General features: G+C 40.4%; 1 protein-coding gene across 2 annotated transcripts in view; it reads right to left on the reverse strand.

The window, feature by feature from the left end:
* Positions 1 to 13106, reverse strand: part of FRZB (frizzled related protein) — a 39599-nt gene that overhangs the window by 19330 nt on the left and 7163 nt on the right. Inside the window, exon 2 of one of the 2 annotated variants that reach the window (XM_081938249.1) lies at positions 3008 to 3055. The exons of the other annotated variant lie outside the window; for it this stretch is intronic. Within the exon in view, the coding sequence (XP_081794375.1) occupies positions 3008 to 3055 (48 nt within the window). The remainder of the gene's footprint in view (positions 1 to 3007; positions 3056 to 13106) is intronic. 2 annotated transcript variants of the gene reach the window in all.

Here is a 13106-nt window from a genome sequence, read left to right on the forward strand (position 1 = left end):
TTAGCTACATTTTCTTAAGCTGCAACTGCAGGAGACCCTCCCCCCCCCCCAATTCTTCAGTCATTGCATTAATTTCCACTAGACTTTCCTGTCCAATTCAAAATGCTGGTTTTGAGAACGCCTGATCTGATACAATATGATGCTGGGTTTTTTAGGAGCCAACCCAGGGGTGAAATTCAGCAGGTTCTGACAGGTTCTGGAGAACTGGTAGCGGAAATTTTGAGTAGTTCAAAGAACCGACAAATACCACCTCTGGCTGGCCACAGAGTGGGGTGGGAATGGGGATTTTTCAGTATCCTTCCCCTGCCACACCCACCAAGCCACACCCACAGAACCGGTAGTAAATACAAAATGAATTTCACCACTGAGCCAAACCCTAGTAGTAGCTCATCTAGAAAACCTATTCTGAATCTTGCACCCCCTCCCATGAAATAGGGGTGGCGGAAGGGGGTGGGCCACAAGATAGTGGTAATCTTGGGTAGCATACCATCTCCAGCAATATCCTTGGCACTTCCCCACCTTCTTGGCTGTTAGTAGGGAAAAAAATTAGTTGGCATTTGACAATTTGAAGCCTGCCTGGAGAACAGTGTGACCAAAAAGTATTATAAAGGATGTGAAAAGCAAGTAAAAATGAATGGCTATGGGCCAAAGAATTAGAGTAATGTGCAAAAAAGAATCCACTATAAGGGTATAGGAAGTTCTTCCAAACTGGCTGTGATATCTCACCAAAAATGGGTTTTTAAAAAAAGGTTTCATGCATAAATCTCCCAAAATGAAGTTGTCTAAAGCTTTGATGCAAAAGATGAGTCCTAAATATCCTAGGGATTGACAGGTGAGAGGGACAAGGAACGAGAAGAGAAAACCAGTTGCCCTATTTAAGATTTAAGGCATTAGAGCTAGAGAAACAATGGACATTGCAATTTTAAGAATATTATTTTTTATTGGCATAGTTTATTTCTTTTAGAATGCAATAACCTACAAACTACAGCAAAGCACTATATTTTATCATAAAAAAGGCTGGGAGAAGTTTCTTGAAACACAAACACACATTTTGCGAAAAGGATAAAACATGTTATTTCCAGTCCAGAAAGAACGAGTAATTATTTATATAAAAGAACTTGCCAGTTGTCTTTGTCAGGGATTACTTGATTAGATAATGCCTAAAGACATTATTCACCAGCAAAAAATACACTATGGGACATTTGCAATGTCTGTTAGAATAATTCAGGTCCAAGACTTTTCTTTGAACAATATCCCCCAGTGTCCCTTATAATAATAGGGTATTGGAGATACATAAAAAATGATAATGCTGAAGATTTCCATGTTATTTTAGGGAATGTGAACTGCTTCACATGAGATCCAGTTCCTGGTGTAATTTTTACAATAGCCTGATACAACCTGGCTCCTTCTCAATGTGTTGGGATTATAACTCCCAGAATTCCCAACAAGCATGGCCTTTGGTTGCAACCCTTCACAATTCTGTGCTACAGAACTTGCCATTAACAGGGAACCATGGAACTTGGAAAATAAATTACAGGGAGGTCAAGGAGGAGGTCAGATGATGATTGGGAGTAATAATTGCAGAACATGGCACATTCATACGTGCATTCATATGTCCATTATAGGGGGAAACCGGAACCTGGGGCGGCTGTTGATTAGCTTTAAGGAATTACTGCATAAATATAAACCATGTTTGTAGATATATACAGAGATGGGCTTCAAAAGTTTTAGCAAGGGGTTCTCTGCCCGGTTGCTGGATGGGCGTGGCCATGGTGGGCGTGGCCTGGTCAGCCTCCTGCACCACAGCAGGGGGGGCATTTATTTCCCTCCCTGGGCTCAGGAGGCTTTCCTCGAGGCTCTGGGCGGGCGAAAACAGCCTCTCCAGGTTCCGGAGGCCCTCTGGAGGCCCGAACTTCCAGTAAGCCTGTTTTTCACCCTCCCCGAGCCTCCACACATGCCCTGCACTTACCTGCATCCAAAACAAGCTGTTTGGGGACTACTCTGAGGGGTGGGGCAGGGTGGGCGGGGCCAGCCAGGAGTGGGATTTGGGGGTTCTCCGAACTGCACAGAATCTTAGCTAGAGGTTCTTCTAAACCCCTGAGAACCCCCAGCAGTCCACCCCTGAGTATATATTTGATGAGCCGCGGTGGCGCAGTGATTAGAGTGCTGTACTTCAGGCTACTTCTGCTGATGACCAGCTGACAGCAGTTCGGCAGTTCGAATCTCACCAGGGTCAAGGTTGACTCAGCTTTCCAGGCTTCTGAGGTAGGTAAAATGAGGACCCAGATTGTTGGGGGAAATACGCTGACTCTGTAAACCGCTTAGAGGCCTGTAAAGCACTCTAAAGCGGTATATAAGTCTAAATAGCTTTTGCTATAGAATTAATTTCTGTCACCAGTTTCTACTCTGGTGAACACTCCTGGGAGTTAAAAATTATGTTCTTTATGTATATAACAGATTTACTGACTGGATTCAGTGATCGATAATCCAGGAAAGTCTTATTTTAAAGATTTGAATTTCTTAAAACCAACAGAAAACCATTTTTTCTCTATGAAACTTTAATAGCTTCTTTAATTCATTTCACTTTTTTCTTTTGTAAAATAATGGAGAGACCAAGCCATATATATAATTATATGGATTCAAGACATAAAGCATATAAAAAGCCAGAATCAACCTTTATATATATAAAAAAAGAATGTCAAAGGAAAACAGTATTTGCAAAATTAACAATCTTCTTGGATACAATATCAGTTGAACAGTTACCACAGAACAGAATCTTATCTAAATATATGCTTCTACTCTGCCATTGTTTTACCCAATTTATCACTTTCCTCCATGCTACAGAACTGGGAGTAATAGGTAAGTGAGAAGGAACTTGTTACTACAAGCAAATATCTTTTTTTGTACCATACAAAACATACTGATACTATTAGGTTGCTTCTATTCTGTTGAGGCCTGAGGTCAATAAAACAACAAGAGTAAAAAGTTTAGATAAAAATGTACTCACCAGCATTGGTGCCTCTACAGTTCCCATTATTAGAATCCATAGGGAAATCTGGCATGAATTGTTAAATATGCAAACAAGTGTTAGTATTTTTTAATACTTGATTATTCAACACAGCCACAACAAAATGCTTAATTTTTCATCCATTAAAAAAGACTTCCCCAATTTGGTATCTTTGGAAGAGCTGGCCTGAAACTCTCAGAATCCCCAATATAATACAAATACTGTAAATTCTGGGACTTAACATCATGGAATAAGGAAGACTGTATCATTAGTAAGTGGCACTGAGATTACTCTTGCTTTTTTTAAAAAAAAAAATCAGACGGGATGGGGAGCTTTCTCTCAGGACCCCAAGTCCAACTTCCTATGATAAAAAGAATTTGCCCTACAGGTAATTCTCAATTTATGACCAGTTGTTTAGTAGCTGTTCAGAGTTACAACCAAGCCAAAAAAGGGGACATACAACCTAGATCCAAAGTTCCAAAAGTCACCCTCACTTTGGTGGTCTTGCATTTATAGCCGTTTGCAACATCCTGAAATCACGTAATCACGTTTACAACACTTTTGCCAAAACTGACACTTACTTCTGTTTTTGGCAAAACCGTGTCCATTGGTTAATTTAATGACTGCGACATTCACTTAATGGTCATAAAACATCATAATATAGGTAGTCCTCCACTTACGACAGTTTAGTGACTGTTCAAAGCAGTGGTAAAATTCAAAGTTTTTTACTACCAGTTCTGTGCGCGCGGCTTGGTGGATGTGGCAGGGGAAGGATACTGCAAAATCTCCATTCTCACCCCACTCTGGGGCCAGCCAGAGGTGGTATTTGCCGGTTCTCCGAGCGACTCAAAATTTTCCCTACCGGTTCTCCAGAACCCGTCAGACATCTGCTGAATTTCACTCCTGGTTCAAAGTTACACCACCACTGAAAAATGTGACATGACCCTTTTTTATAGTTACAACCTTCATAACATCACCATGATCATGTGATCAAAATTCAGATGCTTGGCAACTGGTTCATATTTATGACTGTTGCTTGTGTCCCGGGATCATTTGATCCCTTTTTGTGACCTTCTGACAAGCAAAGTCAAGGGGGAAGTCAGATACACTTAACAACCAAGTTACTAACTTATCAACTGCAGTGATTCATTTAACAACTGTAGCAAGAAAGGTCATAAAACGGGGCAAGACTCATTTAACAAATGCCTCACTTAACAACAGAAATATTGGGCTTCGTTGTGGTCGTAAGTCGAGGGCTGCGTGTATTTTATGATTGCCATGACATATGTGATAGTGAAAAGCTGGACTAGAGAACACAAGAACTGCCCACAATGTTAAAATAAAGACATTAATCTAAATTTGTTGTTACTACTGCTATTCAACATACAATATCCTCGTCTTTAAAGATCATCCCTAAAAATGCTTTAGATCAATATTTTCATACACTGAAAGACCATGAACAAAGGATACATAATCTTTAAATATCTATTTCAAGAATGAGCCTGAAGCCCCATCTACAATCTTTGGGCACTGAATTTGCATATCTCAGCTCTAACTTTAATAGCAATTCATAAAACAGTGACTACAGCTATTCTTGTTAACTAGGGGCAGGAGCAAAAAAACCCATGAAAAAAATATATGCAAAATGTTCTTAACTCACTTGTCCATTAATTCAACAATGCATCATTAAACTGGCCACAAACTGATTAAGAAAAGCTTAATTAAATTATCATTAAGTCTTGTGGCTGTATCAACATATTAAATCAATACTGTATATCATTCATAAGGCAGGATGCTATGAAAGGACAGAAGGGAAAATGGAAATTTCCAATTTCTTCCAGAAGTCTTTTTGGATGTATCCTGCCGTGGAAACGTGTCTGTCAACTTAATGCATTGCCTATTTATAAAAGAAACATTGTTTATGGCAATAACTTCCAGCCCGCAGTTCTCCAGATGTGTAACGTTTATAATTTATCCTAGCTTCCTCAGCCAATAGGATCAATGGTTCATGCTGGGCAGCTATTAATTAGGGTTTAATTCATTGGAATGTAGTCTCCATAATTGCAATGGCATTCTCTGCTAATTCATGGTTTTTCAATGTTCTTTCTCCACTTGCCTGGACAAATTCATTCAATATGTTTTGAACTAAACTCCCATCACACCCAAACACCATGCTTGATAGTATGACAGCTGTAAGTCATATATCTGGACACTTTCAGATAAATGAAAGCAGTATTAAACAATAGGGCAGACTAACACCGTTAAAGTATAAGAGCTGTGGTGGCTCAGTGATTAGAATGCAGTACTGCAGGCTACTTCTGCTGACTGCCAGCTGCCAGCAGTTCAAATCTCACCGGCTCATGGTTGACTCAGCCTTCCATCCTTCCGAGGTCGGTAAAATGGGGACCCAGATTGTTGGGAGCATGATGCTGACTCTGTAAACAGCTTAGAGAGGAGCTGTAAAGCACTGTAAAACGGTATCTAAGTCTAAGTGCTAATAACTATTGCTATTCACTGAGCAAATATCAAGAAGGCATTAGTAATGCTGCATATTCACGCTTGGGATTTTATTTTATTTATTGATCAAATCTATATGGCACCTGACTTGTAAGACTCTGGCATCTAAAGAGTCTGGCATTAGTATGGAAGATGTAACTGCCTGCAGCTTGAAAATCCATCTGCTGTAGAATCAGATTCCCTCTGCCAAAGAAACAGGGGTGTTTTTTCAAAAGGGGAAATTCGCTTCAGACAAAACAAACAGAATTTCAGTGGTAATTCATCTCTTAACTCTAGATTCTAGTCATAATCTTAGACTGCATTTACAGACCACTTCCTAATATAAGAAGCCAATAAAATCAGGAGGTAGAACCATATATCCTTACCTTATTGTATTTATTTTTATTTTTTCAGGAGATGGAGGGGAGAATAGGTTTGAGCCTTAGCACAGCCTTCTATCCCTGTATCAGTGCAGCTAAAAGGGGCCAAGTTGAAGAAGGCTGCGCCAAAGTATGTATCTGTCAGAACACTGCACACAATTTATTCTTAAATGCGGAAGATTTTGTTTTCTCCATTTATTTCTATTATGTTCAGGTCATCCGCTTTAATTATTTGTCTGTTGTTTAAGTTCACAGGCGTCTGAACATCTGTGAGCCTTATGATTTGGTGATTTTCCACATTATTAAGTTGCTTTTGTTGGATGGTGCTAAGGCAGGATTGGACAATGTTGCTTATACTTGCATAAAATTGTAGCATGGCTCCCTAACTCCCACTCGGAGATAAAAGAAATAGAAACCACAAAACACATTGTATGTTTTTCTTTGACTTTTGCCAAAACTAGACTGCAGATACCAAGAACGTGACACCCTCTGCCTGGTTTTTCTGTTGACACAAGACTCCTGCCATTCAAAGTACACTAGAGTATACTCAATCAGTCCCCCACAAAGCCCTTTATCTTCCTTATCCTCCTTTCTCCCGAAATAATCTTAACTCTCCAAAAGAGAGAACATCCTGAGCTATATGGAGAAGATTGTTGCTGAAAATTGCCTGCTTCAATGTTTCACTTACAGAAGCCTTCTATTGGCAGTGGGACAATAGTTGGGAGTCATCCCCAATACACTGGGAGTCTTCCTCAGATATCATTTCTACCTCTTGTGAGTATAAATACGCAGTCCTTGACTTACAATAGCAATAGTACTTAGACTTACCAGTATATACCTCTTCACAGTGCTTTACAGCCCTCTCTAAGTGGTTTACAGAGTCAGCCTATTGCCCTCAACAATCTGGGTCCTCATTTTACCCACCTTGGAAGGGTGGAAGGCTGAGTCAACCTTGAGCCTGTGAGAATCAAATTCTAGGCTTTGGGCAGAGTTTAGCCTGCAATACTGCATTCTAACCACCATGCCACCATGGCTCTTACACAACCACAGTTGGGACCAGAAAAGTGGTTGTTAAGTGAGTTAACAAAGTTATGATTTTTTGCCATAGTTGTTAAAGTGAATTATATCATTGTTAAATGCATTGTGTGGTTGTTAATTCGGGTTCCCACCATTGACTTTGTGTTGGAAGTTGGCAGGGAAGGTTGCAAATGGCAATCAAATACCCTTGGGATGCTGCAACCATTGTAAATCCATGCTGGTTGCCAAGCAACCATTGTAGGGCTGTTGTAACTTCAAGTGATTGCTAAACAAATGGTGTAAGTTTAGGACTACTTGTATTAGGAGGATCCACCTTTTCTGAAAGATCGCGTAATCTCCCTAGAATGCATACAATTGGCTACTGTGTAATGCTGGACATGGGTCTTCATTTGTCCTTCATCTGTCCTTATGTAGAATGCATTCAGCTCTAAGGCCATGATGATTTTCTCAGCAAAACACTGCCAAAATAAAACCTGGCTTCCTAGTTTTTTATTTTTATTTTTTGTCTTTTTTATTGACAATTGTTAAATCTGGGATGTTGCGTTGCTGGCGCTTGTCTGTTTGAATTCTAAAGTCCCAGAGCATTTTAGCTTTATTTTATATTTCTTTGTCTATGTTGTGGTCCCATCAGTTCTTGCTTGCAGGCAAGTGGTATTTCTTGAAGCTTTTCCAATGCACCATTTGTTGATACTTTATCATGCCACTGTTTGTAATCAGTCTGTGCAATCTTCTTTCTACAGCTAACCACTTTTCTTTAGCTTCTTTGCATCTGTTGCTGTCTTCTGAATTCTAGCTTTGTATGCATTTGTTCTAAAAGTTAGGTCTTATGCAGCCAGAATTAGCTCCTCTGTCTGTTTCTTTAATTTTTCAGCTCTTAGCCATTGCCAGGTCTTGTTATTATCTGCTTTGCCTGCTAGTTTTTGTTTTATTTTAATGTACTGGCCATGTAATATTTTGTCTTCCCGTGTCTCTTTTTGGTTCTTCATTTGGTCTTTCTTGTAGGCCAGTTTGGTCTTTCCAGTACGCATAAACCTTCCTGGTATAATAGTTTTCAGTGCATCTTCTTCACTGTCCTTCGGATATTCTTCCAATGCCTTTTTTTCTTCTTCGTCTTGGGTCCTTGCAACCTTCCACACCCACCTATCTTCCTTCGTGAGTCTTATTATTAACAGTTGGTTGGTTGCTCAGCTCAGTCAGCCGAATGTTTAGACTGGATTTGGCATTTTTATCCACCAATGAAGTCCTTCTCAAGGACCTATGCTAGAGATATGTTATTTGATGGTGTTAAATATATTGACACAGGATGTAAACTATTTCATTACCTTTTGTAATTGACTGATGGTGACTTTGTCAATGCAGATGGTATTTAAGTGGTATCATTATATTTTTAACCTTTTTATACATATAGCTAAAGGCAATGAACATATCTATTATGCTTGTCTCCTATTTTTCCTATAACAACAACTCTGTGGGGTGGATTGGGCTAGGAGTCACTGGCTTAAATTCACTCATAATTAGCAAACCAAGTTAGTAGATTATTTTTCTCTCTCTGGTTTTCAATAAAACAATTATATTTTTATATTAAGTAAAATGAATATATTTAATGAAGGTTTTTTTGGCAAGGGGAAGGTTGAGCAAGGATGTTGCAGAAAGACCAATTATCTGAGTGAGAAATTTAAAAAAAAGTTCTTAGTAAAATAGTTCTACCGTTTCCCCAGACAAAAATATTTGGCATCTGCTTTGGTAGCAGACTGAGAAATGCCTGAAAGAAAAACTGTAAATTGAATCATTCTAGAATAGAATAAGCCTTACATCAAGGATATTTGATCAATCATAAAATGTCTTCAATTTTTCTGGTTCAATCATGAATATCTTTAATATTGAAGTAGTAGTGGTACTAATAGGGATTTGCAAATTGAAGTTGAAAGAATTTTTGGGGAAAAGTCAACTGTAACTAGAGCTTATACTGAAGTGATTCCCCAAATATTTTAAAGTATTAAATTTACCGCACTGACTTTGCAGAAAACTACTTCCAAATATTACAGTGATACCTCCATGAACTCTTGGTTTTTGGTTAAAAGTATAATCTTTATTGTTATTGTACAAAATAAATATAACGAAATTGGTTATAACCCAAATAATCAGAAAATGCCCAGTATTAAACTGATATTCACTGGATGATGATGATGATAAATATGGTATGATTATTTAAGATTTAAATCCACATATTTTAATAGCAAATCCCTTCAATGTTCTCTTAAAACAGACCTCCTCTACATTGATTGGTAATTATACTGATCTTACAAGAAAAATGAGATTATAGGTTACCATTTTCTACAGTGGTTGTCCTTCTTAAGCATTTTCTCAGATGTATTGTTTTAGTCACAAATTGGTTACCGACACCGAGTAATAACCATTCTCCTATGATGATAGCAATTGCATCAAAAGACAAGCATCCATGGAGAGCAGGATAAGATTATTTCTCTTTTCACAAGCAAGACAAAACTGATTGCTTACATGGAAAACTGTAGTTCAGCCTCTACCTCATTTCTTTTCTTTTTCTAGGAAATAGCACTGTACAACTTTTATTTGGGTTGTATAATTGGTTTACACCCTGCCTCGCTATCAAAGAAGTAAGCAGGGTGGTGAACAAAATTAAATGTTAGTGGAATCCAAAGTGGTACGATCCAAAATGTCATCCGATCAGGTACCTTCTCAGGCTGCTTAAAGGTAAAGGTTCCCCTCGTACATAAGTGCTAGTTGTTCCCGACTCTAGGCGATGGTGCTCATCTCCGTTTCAAAGCCGAAGAGCCAGTGCTGTCCGAAGACGTCTCCGTAGTCATGTGGTCAGCATGACTAACGCTGAAGGCACACGGAATGCTGTAACCTTCCCACCAAGGGTTCCTATTTCTCTTACTTGCATTTTTACATGCTTTCGAACTGCTAGGTTGGCAGAAGCTGGGACAAGTAATGGGAGCTCACTCCGTTATGCGGCGCTAGGGAGTTGAACCGCCAACCTGCCAACCTTTCTGATCGACAAGCTCAGCGTCTTAGCCACTGAGCCACCGTATCCCTATTCTCAGGCTGCTTAATAGGTAGCAAAACTGTTTTGGCAAGGCAGTTTCTATGAAGTGAGGTTCCAGGGAATGAACAAGAAGCTGTTTTGAGCTGGGGACTTTGCCCATATGAATGCCTATCAGTCAGCTGTTCATGGCTAAGAAAGATTGTTCAGGATTGGTGGTCAAATTGCTCTCCAACTTCATACCCTGTCATGCTAAGTGTCATAAGTAAATCTATTTCATGGAGCTGAAGAGTTCCAGGGATAATCTTTTCATTTGGGAGAAATGTGCTCATGGACCTTGAATCACCAAGGGCTGGACAAGAAGGTTATAGGAGGACAGGACAGGAGGCCCTATCTTCCATTATAGGCCCAGTCACACATTTAGTTTCAAAGTTGGGAACTCTTGGTTCTCCGGATGTTGAGTGTCAACTTCCAGCAGATTAATCACAGGAAATGGGAAAAGCTGTGCACTATGGTGGGTAATGGGAAATGAGATTTAACACAGCTGAAAGCTGCTAGGTGGTGAGAGCTGGCCCACAGCTTTATATGTCATTCAGAAACACTGCAACATGCCATTAAGCCAATGAGTCAAACCACTAGATAGCCTATTTCTTAGGCCACATAGACCCTCAGCCTAATTTTATGCACTCTCCTGGTGTAATTTCAGAAGCCCCTGTCACTTGTCAATCAAGACAAGTGACACTAGAATTGAATCTCAACTCACTTTTGACTTTGCCTTCCACCCCTTCGTGCCTCAGCTATGTCCATCATTGCCCCAACAGATGCCTCCTGAGACAAAGAAGCATTGTGGGGGAAGGAAAGTTACTCATTCTGATTCACAATGATTGGAAGTGGGGCTTTCTCTGATTTTAGACCAGAGTCTTGCCAGAACACAGCAAGAACAGGAGTATGTCTGCACAATAAGTATAGTTTTCTCTCTCTCCTGTGGCTGTTATCATGAAGCAAGCTCTTTGACAAATGGAGTGCATTTAAGATGATTCCTCCCTTGTGACCATAACTTAGCAGGACATATCCAAAGCACGGTACAGCCCTAGGGGCTACAAACCCCCACTTCTTTCTGACCATATATGCCTACAGCATATGACCCACATGGAGGAGACCAGTGGTGGGATTCAAATAATTTAACAACTGGTTCTCTGCCCTAATGATTTCTTCCAACAACCAGTTCACCAAACTGCTCTGAAAGTTAACAACTGGTTCTTCCGAAGCAGTGCGAACTGGCTGAATCCAACCAGTGGAGAAGGTGCAAACTCAACTTGTGGAAGAGATTGATGGGTTTGCTGGGGAGGTCCCAGGGCCCTGGGCTGTTTAAGAACAAACATCGGGGCCATGCAAACAGGTGTAATTGATCTACAAGTTATACCAGTTTGCATGAACCCAAGGCTTGTGCTTAAACAGGCCAGGGCCCTGAAACCCCTCCTAAAAACCTATCAATCTCCCCAGCCCCCAATTTGAGTTTGTATCTCCATTTCCCAAAGTTTCAAGTCACTGTTTAGTCTACTTTTAGAGGATGAGGAATTCGTGTTCCTGGTTGGGGAGGGGGGGGAGAGGAGTGGGAAGAGAGGTGGCTTCGGCCTAGTGGCCAGCATGTTTGTTTAGTTTAAAAAACATCTCAGCACCAAGAATGTCATCATGTTCCCAGTCAGTGAAAGAAAGCGTTCATGGATTCCACACTGGCTTTATTCAATGAAACTATTGTGCTCTTTCTGGTCCTCCGCAATAGGTAACGTTGGGGCAATCTGACAGAAAACGACTTCTCCGTGGCTCTGAATATGACAGTTTCTTAATGGCTGCGAGTTTTGCCAAGCTGGATTTCAGTGCTGATCTGTTCTGAAGGCACTTTGGGAAGCACCTCCGTGCTTAAGGGAGGTGGACCTTTGCAGAGGCTTCAATGTGAGACATTCACCCTCCCCCCCATTCCGCCATTCGAAACCACTTGCCCGCAGAGCTTCCCAGCAGGTATCAAACTCAAGGCAGCTGAAACAACAGTCACCACTCTGTCTGTAGACGGATCTGGGGAGTGAAGAGCTGAAGCTTGAAGACCAGTTGTCAAAATATGAGACGAATGAAGAAGGGGAGTGAGGTGAGCCTGAGGAGAGAGACAGGCTGCCCCAATTGTCTCAGCTGAGCCAGAAGAGACAGGTTCAGCTCTGAGGTGGAATTAAAAAGGTACTTTTAGGAACACACTGTTCGGGTTGTACGGTGTACTTTTAGAAAGCCACAAGAGACAGCAAACCTATCTTCATATATATGCCTTCCTTTCTTATAAAGACTCTTCTAACTCTATTTTATTTATTTATTTAGTTTGTCACTCATGTACAAGATAACAGGAATAAGAACACAGGAAATGGGTACAAATAAATGGGGACAGTAGGACAGGGACGTTAGGCACACTGGTGTGTGTGTATGTGTGTGTGTGTGTGTGTACTGTATTTTTCGGAGTATAAGACGCACCAGAGTGTAAGACACACTACAATTTTGAAGAGCCAAATTTTTAAAAAAAGTTTTTGCACTCTGCAGACCTCCCAAAAATGGCCCATTTTCCCAAAAAAGAGGGCATGAATAGTCTTTAGGTTGTAGAGTGGTTGGGGGGGGGGGGCAAAAAACCGAGGCCCATTTTTTTTCAAAAAAAAAAGGGCATGCATAGCTTTTAGGAGGCTTATAGAGTGCTCCTGGGGGTTGGGGGGGGGCAAAATTGAGCAAAAAAAGCCAATTTTTTGCTCATTTCTGCCCTCCTCTGCCCCCAGGAGCACTCTGAAAGCCTCCTAAAGGCTATGCATGGCCATTTTGGTGAAGGGGGTGGGGTTTCATGAGGCAAAAAATGCTGTATTCAGTGTATAAGACACACCCTGATTTTCAGCCTCTTTTTTGAAGGAAAAAGGTGCGTCTTATACTCCGAAAAATATTATTTATTATGCTCTACTGTTTGAATTCATAAGCTGGCCTAGATTTTCAAATGAATCTCAACTTTCTGGTGCCCAATGTCCAGAATAGTTCCCGACCATTCCAAAACCTGGCTTCATGGAAAAGCAAACCTCTGCACCTAACCATGAAGTCAATCAAAGAGTGAAACTGAGGACATAGTCAACAAAGCCTGAAATAT

This window comes from Natrix helvetica (genome assembly GCF_964273705.1).
Source record: "Natrix helvetica genome assembly, chromosome: 1".
Taxonomy (NCBI): Eukaryota; Metazoa; Chordata; class Lepidosauria; order Squamata; family Natricidae; genus Natrix; species Natrix helvetica.